The sequence below is a fragment of the Numida meleagris genome, chromosome 4 (genome assembly GCF_002078875.1).
Source record: "Numida meleagris isolate 19003 breed g44 Domestic line chromosome 4, NumMel1.0, whole genome shotgun sequence".
Taxonomy (NCBI): Eukaryota; Metazoa; Chordata; class Aves; order Galliformes; family Numididae; genus Numida; species Numida meleagris.
This window is the reverse complement of record NC_034412.1, coordinates 87865301-87883590: the sequence shown is the minus strand read 5'-3', so window position 1 is coordinate 87883590 and position 18290 is coordinate 87865301. Positions and strand designations below refer to the sequence as shown.

The 18290-nt window shown below is 38.8% G+C and overlaps 1 protein-coding gene across 1 annotated transcript in view; it reads right to left on the bottom strand.

The window, feature by feature from the left end:
* Window positions 893–18290, bottom strand: part of CPZ (carboxypeptidase Z) — a 36725-nt gene continuing 19327 nt past the window's right edge. Inside the window, exons 7-11 of the mRNA XM_021396555.1 lie at window positions 14358–14516; window positions 10454–10589; window positions 9264–9403; window positions 6013–6112; window positions 893–4200 (exon numbers count right to left, since the gene is read on the bottom strand). Of these exons, the coding sequence (XP_021252230.1) occupies window positions 3851–4200; window positions 6013–6112; window positions 9264–9403; window positions 10454–10589; window positions 14358–14516 (885 nt within the window). The 3' untranslated portion in view covers window positions 893–3850. The remainder of the gene's footprint in view (window positions 4201–6012; window positions 6113–9263; window positions 9404–10453; window positions 10590–14357; window positions 14517–18290) is intronic.

The window sequence follows — 18290 nt, the reverse complement described above, 5'->3', positions numbered from 1 at the left end:
CAGCAGCAAACACCTGTAAAAAACTTAAATATTCTGAGAATCCTATATTTACAATTTTATTTATTTGCCTCTTTGGGGATATGACCACACTTTTCCACCTCGCTTTCTGAACTATTCATATCTCGGAATGATATGGGAAAATGATACTATGTTTCCAAACTCTGGCCATTATGGGACTTGGTCAGTCCCAGTACTACAATGACGTACTTACTGATGGTGTGCTCTCTTTCATTACGCTGCCATGATGACACCAGCACAATTGCTTCTCTACTGGTGTGTCACTGGTGGCTCCTGGGAGCCAAACTGGGGGGAATCCCCCCTCATTAATCACATATTCATTCAAATAGACCTAGATCCAGAAAATGGACATGGCCACCAAAACAGAGAAACCCTTCTGGTGTTCCCCCACACACTCAGGGCTGGATGGCTGTTAAGGACATCTCTGGCTTGTTGTTTGAATTGCAGTGAAATGCTAGAATGATGGACACAGAGAAATAACACTGGCCTCGCAAACCCTGCTTGACAGCTGGTTCACAGGACTTCCAAGAAGATTGCAATATTTCTCTGGAGTGCTTTCATTTAGCTGTTAAACTGACACACTGAAGGGAGAAGAATGGGATAAGTAGTATAAAAAATGATAACAGGAAGCTTTAGTGGATGGCGATTTTGATTCAAGTCATGTTTATAGGAAATCAGCTCAAAACACTGTTCTCTTTTCTCTTGTGAGGAAGATAAAGATGCTCCTACTTACGTGTGGTTGGCCCAAGAATGGAACATCATTCTGTCAAAACAGATGAAAATGTCAACAACTGCAAGCTTTTCTCTTTTTCTTTATTGTTAATATTTTTGATCTAAAAAGTCTCAGTGAAAGAAACAGAGACCCAAAGCTTCTTTGGTGTAATACACAACTTGTGATTTATCTCCCGATATTTTCTGTAGGTGTTCTTCACTTTTTTTCTGTAATAACAATGAAAAGTAATTTGTACATTTTACATAAAGAGATCTTCCGCTTTGCTCTTTATGTCTGTAGTTGTATTGCTTCGATTTACATATTTTGACTTGTTGGGAAGATTCATTGCTGGCAGACTGATGAGGTCTGGATAGTTGGCAGGTTAGAGCATTTATTAATGTTATTGCTTTCTGCAGAAACAGTTTGGCTCCATGGTTGAGAAGATCCCCTCAAACATGGAGACTAGGAAATTAATTATTAAGGAGGATGTTACAAAAAACATACGTCAATACTGTTCAATATGTGGTTGGAAGGTAATTGAAAAAGTTTTGCAGTCTCTGACTTAAAAGGAGAGGGAGTCTCACGAACACACACTGTAATTCTTGAAAACAGTCCAACTGCTGAACGTGTAGGCCTCTGGAAAAAGGCCAAGCTGAGTCTGCAAGGCTGATTTTGACCAATGATTTCTTTTTTCCTTACTTTTTTTTTTTTGTATCTTCAAAGTATTGATAAAGACACCCCAAATCTAATCTAAACTTAAATGAATGCTTGAGAGGCACCGAGAGAATGCTGGAAACCTTTTCCATCTCCAAGGAGGTGAAAACTGAAGATTTTGTTTCCTGGTTAAAATGAAGTACTTCCAGAAAACTGAGGCATACCTTTTCCCAGAACCCTCATAATTGCTCCAACACAATCCCATCTCTACAGGTTGCTGTGTGTGAACCAGCAGAAGTCTGATCTCAGATTTCTGTCTGCTGAACACCTCTTTTTATGGATGAGGCAGAGAGAAGCAGGGAAGCTACCCTTGTTCCATTGTACCAATTTGATATTAGAGCTATAGTAATCCAGAAGAGCTGCTTTTCACACTCTCTCAAACTTAGCACATCTTTACAATCTTCCCAGAAAATCATCTTTCCACAGTCTTGATTGCCATCTGCTATTGCAATATGGGACTCATGGATAGGAATGGATTTTCTGCACAGCCATTCTGTTTTATATTTCAGCTGGCTTGGGTGTAGTGTGATTACTTGAAAACATTCCAAATAGTCTTATGAGAATATGGGATATACTAATAGAAAGCATCTTTCTAAGCGTGCAAGACATTACATACATAAGAAGAACAGCTAATAGCCAGCAATTTGGCATATTGTTCTGATTTTTTAGTCTTACCAATTTTTTCACAGGATGGTGTCTTTGAAAAAAATGACCATAATAAACAGTAGTAATATCTATTACAGGAAAGACAATCTGGAGGTGTATCTCTTGCTTGTTTCTCAGTGAAACATTTAGGATTCAGGGTTTCTTTAGTAAGACTGGGAAAGGAACACTAATTTGTGTGTATGCAGTACATTTGGTCTCATATAATTACTTTTTGTTAATGCTATGAATTGTTTTTTTTTTTCATTTTCACGTAGGGTCTAGTCCTGCAAACATTTAAGCACTTGACTAACAGATTCTTAATTTCTATCAGGTTACAACAGGGAATAAGGCACTCAGGCATGTACAGTGTCTGGTTGCAGAACTAAAGTCATTCATCTCCTGGGTCTTCTTAGGCAATTATAGTTTAAGATACGTGCACATGGAATATAGGACTCACACAATTTGGGATTTTTTATCTAAGATGAGGAAACAAGGCTTTAGAAATCAGAGGGCAATTCAGACAACTAATACAGCAGTTCCTGCAGGCAGTACATCAGCTCCAAACAAACACCTTGTTCATACACTGTGGCATTTAGATGAGGAAATACTGTATTACAAGTGCATGAAGCTCGTTATCCACTGCAAGCCAAATGGAAGTGTGGTACTAAATGTTTCATGAAAATTACAGATATCCAAGAAACACTTCTAAGAGAGGATAGCATCTTGCAAGACCACTATTTACCTATTTAACTGTCTTGGAAAGAACTTTATGATTTCTTTGATAATTCCATTAATAATCCTGTGGACTCAAGACTGCATGATATTAACATCCTTAGCATAATATGACATATTCATCACAAATTACTTCATGTACTTTCCACATCATAGGTTGTGTGTATTTCCATCAGTAAGCATATGTCAGTGTTTTTCTTTACTTATTAAATTAAAAACCTTCAAATTATATTAACATTTATATATCATAAAGATTGGACATTCACACTTCTTGGAACAGAATCTAATTTCCAAGCATTTTTTTTTGACTTTGTGGGTCTATTGATGCAAGAGAGTTTAAAGAAATAAGACTGAGTATTTAACGATTTTTTATTACGTATGTCTTCAAAGGATAATTTCTGAAACAGTACTTGGGAAAACATTATTTAATGATTCCTCATTGATACTGACCTGTCTGTGAGCAGGCCATCCTACTGAACATGCTACTTATTCAGTACAGATTTATTTCCATATTCCTAATGATTTTTTTTGGTCCAAAATCAATGCTAATGGCACATGATGGTCTTCAAAAGTGACTGTGAGCTATATTAGAAGAGTTAATGAATGGAATTTAATATACTAAAATAATGTAAAAAGAGATTTCTGAAAGTTGTTTTTAGTACACGGTCATTAATGTGTTAAGGCATGTACAAAAATGCATTGAAGGATCAAGAATATATTCCTGCAGGTACTTAGAACCTAATAAATAATAAATGTGATGATTAACTACATGGGCAGAAGTACAGCATATTACTAAGAAAGAGACTACATAAAACCTGGCTCTTGAATGGGTGTGCACCATTGCTTTTAATACATAAAAACACTTGAACAGACTCACTTGTGTGAGGAGAAAACAAAAGAAGCAAGTGGGCTTGAATTAACATTGTACGTTCAAATGACACAGATTTAAATATTGCCAAGAGCAATCAGGGTGCATGGAGCTGCGTGGAAGGGCAGCAGAACAAGGTAAGCAGAGCACGATGGCACTATTCAGTGCTGTTTAAGCAGCCAGAGAGGTTTGTGCAGGCCTAGAGAGCTAAAGTAGGACCACCACCAGGGCTTCTCCCTGACCTGTTGTGACCCTCCCCGAGCCTGTGCATGTTGAGCATGAGGGTCAAACAGTTCCAGGGGGTCGTATTGGTCGTGCATGTCCTCCATGGGCCGGCGGAGAAGTTTGTTAGGCCAAATTTCAACAGGTCGCAGGACAAAGTCAACTCGTCCAGCCCGTTTCATCTTGGTGGGAAGGGTGACCCTTTTCATTACCTTGGTGTAGCCCATGGCCTGGGCAGTGATTATATACGTCCCTGGAGGCAGGAGTCGCCAGTAGTCTCCATCAGCAGCTTTGGAAAGGCAAAGGCACAAGAAAACAGAGCTTAGTTGGTTTTACATCCTTTATAGATACATACTAATACTCATGTATACTCGTGAATACATGACACACAAACATTTAGGGGGCAGGTTTTTAAAGGACTTTAGAAGCAAGTCAACACAAATTTTGACAAAAAGCTCAGACAGAAACATTTGAAGGACAAAAATATACTCTGCCTTTGAAAATCTGGCCTTTAGGAACTGAAGGAATAAAATTCACATACAAAATTTCAGTAACTGCTCTGCTTTAACAAGGAAGTGAAGCTTTCCTTCTTGCTGCTTTCCTCTGGGCAAAGGAATAACTCCAAAGAAATCAAATGAATTAAAAACTATGTGAAACTTAAGAAAGTGAAAGCAGAATCCAAGCTGCAACATATACATACATATAGCATGTCTAAAGAGGTAAGAAATCCCTCTTTTTATTATATTACATTCTACTACTTTGCAGATGTTTTAGCACATAAGCCCATGGAGTTGGAGCTGCAGATGGTATAAATTGCCATTAGTATAAAATGAGTGTAAATTTCCTCCAGCTGAAGGTTAGGCCCTGCAGGCAAAAAGCAGGGAGTTTTAAAATGCAATATTTATTCTCCGTTTTGTATTTCCTTTATTTTGAATGCTATGTTTCTTAACTCAGTTAATGTTGCATTAATGTTATTTTCCCGCGGAATTTTTCTGTCCTTTTTTTTGACACTGAAATTTAAAGATGTTTTAATCATATGATATTTTTAACCCCACTAACACAAGAACAAATACTTCTTTTTAGTTCAGTGTAAACACATTTTTTATTCAACCCTTAATTCTTTAAATGTCTATTGCCAGTGTAAACCCATTGTCTGGGATGAAATTCGAAAGAGATCCTAATTCATGCCAGAATCTCCCATCAGTTTCAAGAATCTGCATCATATCCACTATTGTGTCCCCTCTAATGTTAAGGTTTATTTGCTTTATTTGTGGTGGGTGTTTTTTTTTTCTCTTTTTCCAAAAGCTGGAAAGCATCCACTACATTATAAGTCATTCTGGCTTTCCAAATAGATTCAACAGCTATCATTATAGCAAAACGTTACCATTCATGTCTTCTGTTTTGCACTCCTATGGCCTATCCTATTCCCATTGAAATCGATAATAAAATGGAAGCATTGATTCCAGTGAGAGCCCAAGATCTCAGGACTGTGAAAATTAGCAGTTGCAAATGCCTGGATACATAGTTAACAGCTGGCGACACTGAACATAATTCAAAATTCTATGTTTTTTTGCATTTCATATAAACATTGCTCACAAATTGCATATATTTATACTGTTTTTCACATTAAAAAAGGTTGCTTGCCTTTCAAACACTGCAGTTATTCCAGCTGTTAAAGTCAATGTAGATCCTACTATACATTCTATATCTCATGCTCATAACATCTCATCTATTTTCCATGAATATAAGAATGGACAGAGTAGTCTTTGCCCTCCAGTAGGGCTATTGCTATATTCCTCCAAATTTGAACTATGTACTTCTAGGTGGATTTCAGAATTTCTCTAATACACATTGTTTTTGATGGCTGGCTGACAACTTCATGTGGAAGTTTTAAATGTAAGGACTGTGTCATCCCAGAGATACGACAGACTCAACAGGTACTTTGATGTATGTTCTCTCCTGGTTTTCTCAAAACAAACTCACAGCTGAGCCTTGACTTCTCAGTAAGGTGACATTTCCATCAGATACGACAAGACTTCGCAGGTTCACTTCTCAATGCTTTCACTCTGCTCCAGGAAAAAGTCTGAAACAAAATTGTTACCTGTGGTGATATCATGCTGGATGCCTCTGACTGAAATTCGAGCATTTTTAATTGGGTTGCCAAATTTATCAGACACAATTCCTTTTATTCCCCGATGAACCTGGCAATGCAAAGCAAAGAGAGATAGGAGTCATTGATCATAGCACCACCTTTGAATATTCTATCCATGTAGAGAGGAAACAACTTTTGAGAGGCTTGACCCATTACAGAGGATCTTGAGTGCTAATAATTCTATGGATCACATCTATGTTGAGAGCTCAAAAGCAGCAGTAGAGTTTGGAGAGAGCTGATGAAAAGGGAGAATTGAACAAGTGCTTTCCCAGGGTAGGCATGTTACTGTGCATTACAGTGAGGGTCCCTCCACTGCACAGATGAGTGGCATCTCATGATACAACCACAGCATTTTAAGACTGCTGCTGATTGCCAACCCTAAACCCAGAGCCGGAAAGAAACAAAAAGTTAAAACTGCAAAAAGCAATCTGATGCTCTACACACAATGTAAAGGCATAATTGGTGCTATGAGCAGAATCAAATCAGCACAGAGCAGTAGTTCTTTACTCCAAGTGCAGCATTAAAAGATGTGTGAAATAAATCAAAATCATGCATAATTCTTAGCTTGCAGACAATACCACATATAAACCTATACTGCCATGCTGGCAGCAGAATCAATTAATGAAGTTTTACAAAGAAATCAGGTCTTTTTTGTTAGTTGAAGTAGATAGTTTTCATTTTCTTCCGCTTCTTGAAGGATCCCAGAGTGCTTGGAGATAAAGAACCAAAACTGCACAACTATCTGGTGTTAGAAATACTTTTACTATTTCAGAGTAAAAACATATGAATAAAATAATAACATGAATTCCAAGTTAAGGAGAAATTAGAAGAAGAATAAATATTTGTAAAATGTTATATTTAAGTCTGTATTAATATTATTGAATATGCAATCCTTAATCCTTGTGCAATCCTTATATCCTATGCAATCCTTAATGCAATATTTTAAAATAATCTTAAATATATGTTTATGAATATTAATCAATATATAACACTGAATACAGTTATGAAACTGTTAATATTTTTTATTTAATATCAGTGAATAAGAACATTTCAGGAAAATCTTTAGCTACTTTGGACTCCTCATCTCCATGCTGCCTATACATCACTACATGTCAGACTGTCATGATAGCAGTGTGTATAATATCCTTTTTCTCTCCTCTACAAGCACAGAACCCAGCTGCTTGAGCTGACGAGAAATGTGTTTGGTGACAAACTAAAGAGCAATGTGAATTCTATTAAACAAAGAGGTGCACAAACAGCTCACTTTATTTAAGGATCTTTCTTTTGCAGCTTTCGAAAATGGAAATATTTTCTATTGGAAAATCCATATGAACTTTTTAATTGAAAAGTGATTCAATTTCTGTTTTTCTTGTGAATTGCTATGATTAACTTGCGCTGTTCTTCTTTACTTATTTTTCTCCCTGACTTAAAAGAGCAAAGCATCACACCAATGAAAAAAAATATACTGGAAAATAGATATGTTTAAAAACAAGCAGTTGAATAGCTGACTTTAAGGTAACTTTTTAATAGAAATCTTGAAAAACATTTAATATAGCCCAATGACAGCAGGTTTTTATTTAAGGTGAGATTGCGTTGTCATTGTCATGTAGCTGTTCCATACTGAGTGGAGCAATTCACTGATGGATTTAGGAACAACTCAGTCTAAGGACTTCAAAACTGACCCTTAATAACTATTATGATGAAGAACTGCAATTTACCTTTCAGCTTTGGACTTGAGGATTTATCATACGGATAGTGGGTAAATCTGGTCAGAAGAGTCATCTCTGAGCCAAATTGAATTTACACTGTAGACATACTCCAAGTAGTATGACCTCATCCAACTTCAATAATAATATTGCAGTTACAACATGAGCAGATAAAAATGACAAATATGAAATTTCTTTAATGATGTTGATTTGGTTTGCTTTATTAAATACACTGTTTTTGGTTTTGCCTCAGGTCTGTGCCACGTAGTTTTCAGAGCAGTTTTTGGTACAACTTCCAATGGGGAGAAGAGATCAGCGTTTATGAAAATGAATACTACTTCTGCGCATTAAGCCAAGAAGATTTGTACACACACCAACCAGCCTGGTATATATCAGAACAAGAAAAGTTAGAATTGATTATGGCAGACTTAATCCTTATCGGGAGTAATTCAGTCACCGTTATCTACAAAGTTGTTTTGCTTACTGTCCTGCATTTACTCAAAAAGCTTTTCCGGCACAGACTTCTACAGTATCTCACACTATAAAAATCTTTACATCTTGAAGGCTTCAGCTGCAATATATATGGATTTAACCCAGCTCCATTTGGATTCACTAAAACTCATTTTCATCAGACAGCTGTAAAATGAAATGAGTATGGTGGTCTGTACTGTAGACTTTATTGAATGATGATACTTACCACAAGTAGCAAGAGGTTGCTTAGAAAGGCAATAAAAACACTCCTAACTATTTTAAATTACTGTGTACTCTATCAAAATAAGGCATGACAGAAATCTAATCTACTAATGGCTGAGAGAAAGAGGACCAACTTCTGTTTCTGTGTTCACTTACTTATTGTCAGTGAGGTATTTGTTTTTGCTGAGCTCAAGCTTATTATTAAAAATTACTTTTTAATGGCTTGCTTTAATGCTTACAGACATATAGTTGCCCCTTTAGAAAATGGTGCCTCGTACCTTTTATACTATATTCATCTAGAAGTTGAGCTAAGAAGTGGAAACAATATTTCTAGCAAGATACTAAGAACGTCCCCATTTCAACTGAATCTCTATCTCCTGTTGTTGTACAGCAGAGTTTGAGCCATGAACACAGAATATGAAAGTGAAAAAGTTCCAAGAGGCTTTCCAGAAAACAGATCTCTTGGTTTATTCTTCAGGAGAAAGGCTGATTAGTATTTTTCGGAACGTATTTTTTTTCCTAGCAGTAAAGTTAGAACAGTTGATTTATAATGTTGCACAAAGTATTTACAGACAATTCCCTCTTTCATTGTTTTAATGTTCTCCATCTTCACCATTCCTGCAAGACAAGGCAAATATCATCTGCACGCCTGATCAGACAAGTGGAGGCCCCGGACTGCAGGTGGAATGTGATGACTGATTTAGTGCTATCTCAGTGATAACTAACCAGTGAGAGAAATATTGACAAAGAAAATGAGAAGAAAAACCATAAGCATTAAGGTCTGAAAAAGTAGAATCATACCATCTCCATGTAGTTCAGAAGGGCATCTCTGTTTTCATGCCAGATTGTAAACAGTTCTTCCTCCAGAGGAAACTTCTCACATCCCACCTCCACAGTAACTTCAAAGCAATTTGTATGAAGGTAGTTAAAATCTGCCATACCTGCAGGTTCAGAAAGAAAAAGAAGGGATGAAGGAGAACCCATTTAACTCCTAACTGGCACTTTGCTGTTGCAGTTGGCTTAATGCAATGGCCAATACATATAAATTATTCAGCAAATTCAGAACTTGTTTCAACTGCGAATTAACTAATTCTGACTGTGACACTGCTTTCCAGTGAAGAAACATCATTTCAAGTATTGTTCACCTGACCAAAAAGCAGCAATAGAAAGATAAGAATTGGCTAATCACAGTAATTGGATAATCAGCTATATTAGATATGACTGCCAAAGGTCATCAGGAAAGAGATGACCTTTTGCCACTAGAACATTCAGAAATGTTTCTGCACAAAAGGCATTGGATATAATTTTCAGAAAAATGTAAGTCTAAGACATTTAAACCCAATTCTCACTCATGCCTCAAATCTTTCTGAATGCGCGGTTTCAACAGAATAATTTTGATAACTGAGTTCAATTTCAAGACATGATTGAAGTGCTTCTGAAAATGTTATGAACATTAATATTTCATCCATGAGATACTGAAAAAAAACTAATACTACTATTGAGGAAATCCAATTAACAACCTAAGCACAAGTTAATGGGGAGTTTGTCTCTGCTGTTGTTTTTCCTTAAAAAAAAAAATAAAAAGAGTCTATTTAAACATTGAAAAAAAGCAGTACTTTCAGGAAGAAGAATGCAAACCTGAAAGATGAAATCAAACCTATGGTACTAACATACGACAACACAGCATTGAGCATTTATTTCTGCTTTTCAGATTTTAAAACTCAAAGGATCTTATATACAATAACAAATTTGAACCTTGTATAGCTTGTTAACTTTTCTAGATCTTATCAGGGTTAAATATGTCCCTTGGCAGCTGGACATAAATGCTACCAACATACATATTGTTATTTAAATCCCTCACAGGTGACTTTTTGCAAGGATCTGACCTAAAGTAAACTGAAGTGAATAGAATTATTTCTGCCAACCCTTGTGTCTCATTAAGGTTGCATAGAGGTTTTACCTCACTTGATATGATGGTAAAGTGGTTTTACCTCCAGTGAAGCTGTACCACTCAGCGCCATTTATAATACCTCCACGTTTTACAAAATTTCCACCACAACGATGTTCTGATCGGTCTGAGATGACTGGATGTGCATCAGCATAGGCTTTTGCCAGCATTTTAAACATCTGTAACAAATGGTTTGAAATAAATAATAAACATGTTAGCCTTCAGTCATGGCTGTTGCTGCTAGAAACTTGCTGTTGTGAGCCCAGACAATGAGCCACTCTGAGCCCTTGAGACTGATGGAGAGGGAGAACCTCTGTGCAAGGATGTTCTACCAGGAGGCTTTCACTTACTTTCTTCTCCAAGGTGCTTCTCTGCAATCCAATTTATTTAGCCAATACTAAATACCTGTTGATTTTACAACACTTGGCTTTAACCTATCTGAGGCAGACATAGTGGGTTTGTTTGTTTGGTCTAAGTCCCAGGTTTAATAGCTGAAATCGGCTCTCCCCATTATGTTCTAGCTGTTGCTATTTTTACTCTTTCAAAAACACCTACACCAGCCTCAGCCCAACCAGATCTTTGCATCAGCTAGAGGTGATTAAAATAGACGGTGTCAATTTGCTTTGCACTTATCATTCGCACAGGACAACCGGCCAGTTTGATCTCAATGACAGTTGCTTCTTCATGGGGCAGAAACCATTCCTAAAAATGGAAGGACAGGATGTACTGATGGAGTATATCACCACTGATCTCTTAAGAATGTTAATAGTGATGAAGAGCAGCTGAGTCACCACTCAGAAAGGAAAAGTAATGGGTACATGAAGTGAAGACAGAAGTAGCAGTGATCTGAGGAAGCCATTTCTTTGAATCAGTTTTGTATCATTTTTCTCCAATGTTTATTCCAAATTTTAACATAAATACTCCCATCTATTTATTTGATTTGAATCTCATCTACAAAAACTACAATTCCAGATTTCAGCCCTGAAATGACAGCAATTGTGAGAAGCCATAAGATCAGATCAGCATTGTGGGTTTCATTGCACAATTCTTAAGAGAACATGCAAGGAATTGGGTATCTAAAATCTCAGGTCACTTCTAAGATTGTATGATTCCATGTAAAGAAAATTTGCCAAAATCTTTCTGATGCCCAAAGCAGCTGTGACTGGCCACGGACCTCAAAATAATTCCATGTTTATGTAGAAGAGTGCATTATACAAAAGAACATCAAGGAAGAAAACGAAGAGGAATTTTGAAAGCCTGATGTTAAAATGGGGTACATGCTGTTACAGGCAAACACTCTGATCCCATTGATTGACACAGGTTGGGTTTTTTGCATGGGGGAAAGGGATAATTTCCATTCAGCAAAGGGAGTGAACTTGACTCCATTTTAGTGTGTACTTTTCTGCCCCAGTGGTCACAGGCATCAGTGCCACTTCTTGTGTAACACAAAGCAACAACAGTCTGCTGGAAACAGCAGGCCAAAAAAAGGAAGTTTCTGGATTAGGTGAGCTGAAACAGATGAGAACATGGTAGTAAGGGCATGGGCCAGCTTTGAGACTCCTTGGTCCCAGCAGTTAAAAGCCTTGTCTGTGATGCAGGTTAAAGAGGCTTGAAATTTGCCAATGCCAGGAGGATCCCCATTCTGCCACACACACACCGTGGAAGACATAGGGAAGTGGCAGCATCCAGGAGCTTTTGCAGTCAATGCAATATAGTTTGAACGTGCTTTGCAGAATTTGACTTTTGAATTTCTGAACACTACCCGCACTGCAGCATTTCACCTCCGGCTGCAGCCAAGGGTGCAAATTTGCCTCTCTTCACTTTGCCTGGTGCATTTGGCAGATCAGTGTTCAGAACAAGAGATATAGCTAACATATGGCAGCTATAACATGCTGCAATACTTCAGGTTGCCGTTCCCCAGCACCAGCAGCAGATGACATTACTGAAATGCAGGTCACTTCAGGGGTACACATCTTATGACTTTCTGAACAAAAGCTAAGTGGTGCTGGTAGCATTGTTAAGGTTCCTGAGCTGACTCATTGGAAAAGTTGGCTTAAATTGAGGACATCCCTAGCCCTCCCTTGTATGTTCTAAACTTCCAAGTTTGTAACTAGTTTCCCAGGCTTTGCAGCTACTGACTATGAAGCCATCTCAGCGTGAGGTCCTGTGTCTTACACTGTCGCAAACCAGGGATACAATTAGGGCTCACTCCATCCCAAAGGACAGAGTACTTTGTAGTTATGTATCATTTCATTCCAAATGAACATGCTGTCCCGGAATGGAGGTGATAGAGGGACAGCTGTCTTTCAATCCCACATCTCTGTGTTAAGTGGGTCAGCTCTAGTCCAGGTGAGGGGACATACTTCTATATGTATGTGTTTTTGACATCCACTAGAGTTTGTGACTCCTTACCAAGAGCTCCGGTAGTGTTTACCACCACCCACCAGACGTTTCTTACATGTGCTTTTTACTGTGTTGTGCCTGGCCTGTTCTACTGCTAAACCATTGTTATGCTCACACAGTCAGCACACTTCATACTGCTCAGAAGAAATGAATTGATATGGAAAATGTTAAATAGTGATAAATATTTAATAGATGTTGGTGAGAACTGTCACTTTAGAAGAGATTCAGTCCAGAGATGTGCTCAAAGATAAGGGATACCTCCAGTCAAAGACCAACTTATGAGGATTTTCAATTGCTACAAGCTGCGTAAGGAACCACATTTACTTAAGAGGCCAGGGACACTTTTAACTTACGCTAGAAGGATAAAGAGCTGGCTCTTCTCCTAGTGGGCTTGTCGGCAATGAATACTAGATTGAGGAAATCAAAGGGAAATAGGAAAGACAGCAAAAAATTTTACAGAAGATTTACAGTGATTCCCAGCTGAGGAATCTGAGAAGGGAAAACCATTCCTATTCTTCTGACCTGGAATAAATGTTACAAGGCTGCCACCATATGGCAACCAGCCTTTTTGTTTCCACAGATCTCAACAGTAAATAAGAATTACGATGAAGCTTGTTTCTATCATTCTAGGAAAACAGCGGTAAAAATAGCAGAGCTTTCACCCTTTATGTAGTGAAATCCTTACATTTCTTAACCTGGGCCTCCTGAAAGCATGTTTGGCCTCACAAAACATGAGCAAATATTCACACATCGATCTGATAGCCTGTATTTTAGAGCACATTAAGTAACTGTATAAATTACTTAAGTTATAATTTTTTTTATAGTAATGACTCCTATTTATTTCCATGGAAACTATAACAGATACAAAGAGCTAAATAGCACTACTTGATAGAGCAATTTTTCTCTTTTCTAGGTCAAACAGCTACTTTTTTTTTCAACATAGTCACCGCCATTAGCTATACATTTTCACCAGCAATGATCAAGAGCCTGCATGATGCACTCACAAGCATCCGCACCAGCAGAGGTGAGTGACTCACTGTCACTGTTGCCTCTGCTGAAATGCACCACCCTCCACCTCACTGTGCTCACATCCGCTGTTTGGTCCCTGTAAACATTCAACAAATGTTGATAAATGCCATTTTTTTTTCCATATGGAGGAATTCAATGACACACCTCTGCTTCCTTCCATGTGAGGCATCAATCTGCCAGACTGCCTCTCACATAGCAAGAAAATGGAATGGAATATTGATGGGAAGGTTCAATTCAACCTCTACTCCTCTACTGCCATACCACCAACATCTGTCTCCAATGTCATGAGTCAACATAATAAAATAGGAGGTGTTACTTTTGGAGCAGCCCTCATATGCTTGTATATATAAAAATGCGATTTATTGCGTGTTTGATGTATACAGACTCAGATATATGTATACACATAAAATCTATATAAATCAAAGTTAAGTTTGTTACTTTTTAAAAGACACTTCTCCCACAGTTCTGCATACGGAAACTATATCAATATGCCTACCATGCAAAAATCATCTTACCTTCTCATCGGGGGTAGGTGAGAACTCTTTTTCTTCCATAGGATGTTTTGAATAGTCATAAGGATAAGTCACGACCAGCTCACCCCCATGGAGGCTGGCAGAGAGCACAAAGGGGATGGACCTCATCCACTTCATGACTGCTTTAGTCTCAGGTGCTACCTGAAAGCCAGGAGGAAAAATAGCCATGAGTAATTGTTCAGCTCCGAAGGGATTTGGTCTTGAGCAGGATAAAGTCCAGTGAAGAAGAGAGTGTCAAGGAGGAGAATGATGAGGCTCTTCAGCAATTCCATTCCAAAGATTAATGGCTGAAGAGCATCAGTTTGCTCCAGGGAACAGAACATAGAATCATAGAATTATCTGAGTTGGAAAGGACCCTTAAAGGCCATCTAGTCCAACTCTCCTGCAACGAATAGGGACACCTACAGCATGAACAGGTTGCTCAGAGCCCCGTGCAGCCTGACCTTGTCTTCAAGGACGGAGCATCCACCACCTGTATGGGCAACCTGTTCCAGTGCCTCACTGCCCTTATTATAAAAAAAATTGATGAGATGAGACATACTGTTTTTACATCCCTATAAACAAGAAGTTATCACTGTGGAAAAACTGAGAAACAAACAAACAAACAAACAAACAAACAAACAAACAAAAACCCAGAAACTGACAAAAGAATATTTTTTCATTGCAGCAACATTTTCAGCTGTTCAAAGTGGTGATGGCATTATTTGTCACGGTGCTTCACTATTATTTGCAAACCAGACTTCTCTTCTAATTTAATTTCTGAAACAGCAGGATTGACTTTGGATGGACAAGATGGGATACAAGGATCAATTTGTACTGCTCAACACTTGTTGCAAATAACGTCTCATGTACTGACCTTAGCTCTGCAAATAAATGGAGACTAATATAGATAATACCCAGCAACAACTGCAGTTCACTTGCAGGAAACTGCTGCAGATAAGTCACAAAATTTGTCTTTCTGACACTCCATGCAAGCTGACAGCTGCCGGGGAGGGGGGATCGGACCTCGGGGTCGCCCCCCACAAGCGGGGCTCCGTCCTGCTCCGTTCTGAGAAGCGATTTCACGGACCCGCTTCGGCGCTGGTGAATTCTTCAGGGTAACAGTGTCACCTGGTGGCTGGTCCCTGCAATCCCAGACACCAGTCAGTGCTCTTGGAGGTGAGGCGGTTTTCTTTGCAGTTTGTGAAGATATCAGTCCAGACTGCTTTGCACGAATGCAGATGTGCAAGTTTAAATATAAAAAAATAGAGCAAGGTTTGTTATGCTAGATTTACTTCAGCATTTCTTCAGGGCTGCCAACACTACATGCCACCCTTTGCACTGATTCCATCCACTATCAAGGAATGGTCCACCCGGGATCCTGGAGTGGCTAATACCCAGTGCCGGGGAGCCAAGTGCCTCTAATGTTTGTGCTATATAGCTCAAAACACAACAGGTACAGAACATCAATAAATAAATAACACCCTAAAGATCTAAACATTATGTTCACAGCAAGAGTAATTCCTGTTTTCTTTGGATCGGTCCCTACACAGATGTACTTTTTGGATGAGGTACATCTAAATGCAGTTTTACATATGCTGGTATATTGGCAGACACACTAGGAAATCACACTTTTCTACATCTATTCCCTTCATACATCCACTCACATCTCCACATTCATCTGCATATGATTTGGGTGCATTAGCTGTGCTGTTTGAAAAATGTGCACTTTGTATTTGGGAAGGAATAAGAACATGAGGGACATAACTCTGCTGCAAGGTAAATCATTAATGAGAGAATGGTTGGACTTGATGATCTTAGTGGTCTTTTCCAATCTTTATGATACTATAATTCTATGATTCTATGATTAAGAAATGTGTGAGTTGCAGCTAACATATGGGCACAAGCTAGGTTGTGCCACTTGCCCTTGGGCGCACCAGGCCTGATCCATTTTATCTATCAACCTCATGACAGCCTCTGTATCTCTGAGCACAGCCCTTTCAACTTTAGTGCTGCAAAGAAACAAACATGAGATGTAACAACCAACTGAGGAATGCAGAGAACAACCAGGAGCGCTCTGCACACCAGAAACCCAAATCAGGCTTTTTGTATAATTGTGAAGATTAGTTTCTGGAGAGGGCATGACCTGAAAAAATGTTTTGAAAGTCAGATAGAGAGCACTCCAGGGGAAAGGTTATTCCCTGCCCCAAAATCTCAGCAGCTCCCTGCCCCATCTGCAGCTGCCCAGATAGGGAGGACGTTCCTGATGCCAGAATTGTCCATATTTTCAAACAGTGCTCGTACGTCTTGATAAGATTTCAGCTGCTTCTGTCATTCAGCGGGTAAGGATGAAATTGGAATTTTGACTCCGAGAGATCTGATATTCTGTGCCCTCCTGCTCAGCCAATTTGCTCACCAGATACCTGCATAAGCTGCAAGGAACTGCTGTGTCACAGAGCCAACATCTTGCTGAACGAAACACTGTGGAAGAACAGTAATTTTAATGTCATTGTTTTTATCCTAATAGCATTTCAGTGACTTTGTGTTCCATGATTAAGGCTTTGAAATGTGTACGTCCCTTTTTATCTTGGTCCTGATCCTTTGGATGATATCAGGTTCTATCTGTCTCACTCTGGCCTTTGACTGTTAATAGACTTTTACTATAATGCAGATTCAGTGGTTTTCAATTTTTTTCTCCAAGGCTCTTGTCTCTCAGTCAGAGGAAATCAATCCTAAGGTACACATCTCACAAGAACAATTTGGGATATAATTAGAAAACAGCTAAATTATTTGGGCATAATTACAGTGAATGGGCACTATCATTTTAAACCTGAAACTCATTTTTATCAATTATACTGTAATTAGTTACTGTCTCCATAGCTTTCAAAGGTTTCTTTTTTCCCTTTCAGAAACAACAAGGTTCATTTTTCTAAACGATATGCCAGCCTCCACTGGCACAGACCTCCAAATCTTGTTTGAGTCACGCCAATTTAACTGGATTCACTTCAAATGAAGCCTGAAGTCTCTCAGACCTAGCACTCAGACCCCTTATTTCAATAATTCAAAATACCAAGCAACAAAAACCACTGTACAGTAAGGACCACAGGGAGGTCAGAGCTCTCCTGAGATTATGAAATTGGTTGAGACCACACTTTCCATTTTCTGATCTTTATACAATGTCCTGCAATACCCACATAATTACTTTAATAGGGCAGGTAATAAACACTATTAAGTAAATGAAAGCTGAGAGGCTCATGCTGAAATACACAATCTAATGCTTTTGCATACACAAAGCTGACTTCTGTAAGAGCCGTGGGTTTGTCTGTCTGACAGAATTGAAACTCCTTATGGGAGAGGTGATTTGGCTGCCCTGTGACTACCACCGGTGGAGGAGAGGAACTCAAGGTTGTGAGATCACTATCTGGAGATCCGGATAGTTATGAGGACTCTAGGGTACATCCGGGATAAGCTGACAGCTTGCACAGGGAACTATCACAAAGAGGGATGAAGGTCACCTTTTCATTTCCTCAGGGGTGCTTGGGCCTTCAGCCCTGCACCTCTGGACGCAGTGAGGCAGAGGGCACACAGCTGGAGGCAGATCTCCATTCCTTCCTCAGAGTCTGCTGCCCAGTCACTACATCCAGTCTGAAAGGACAAAAGCAGCCTTCTTGGATACCTCAATGAAAAAGTAAAGGCATTTTCAATTAATTTTTCAAATGTGTCAGGCACTTCTGTGTCCTGTCTGCCTATAGCTCAGGGGACAATCCAGCCCATGAAAGAGCTCCTAAGGCAGGGAACAAATCCTTGCAAGCATCCCCCACCAGGGAAACACCCACATAAATATGGGTCAAAAAGCCTGGCAGATAACAGAACTGCAATTGCATAGAATACCCAACCTTGACAAGACTGAGAACAAGTCAATGTTTACCCTCAAAC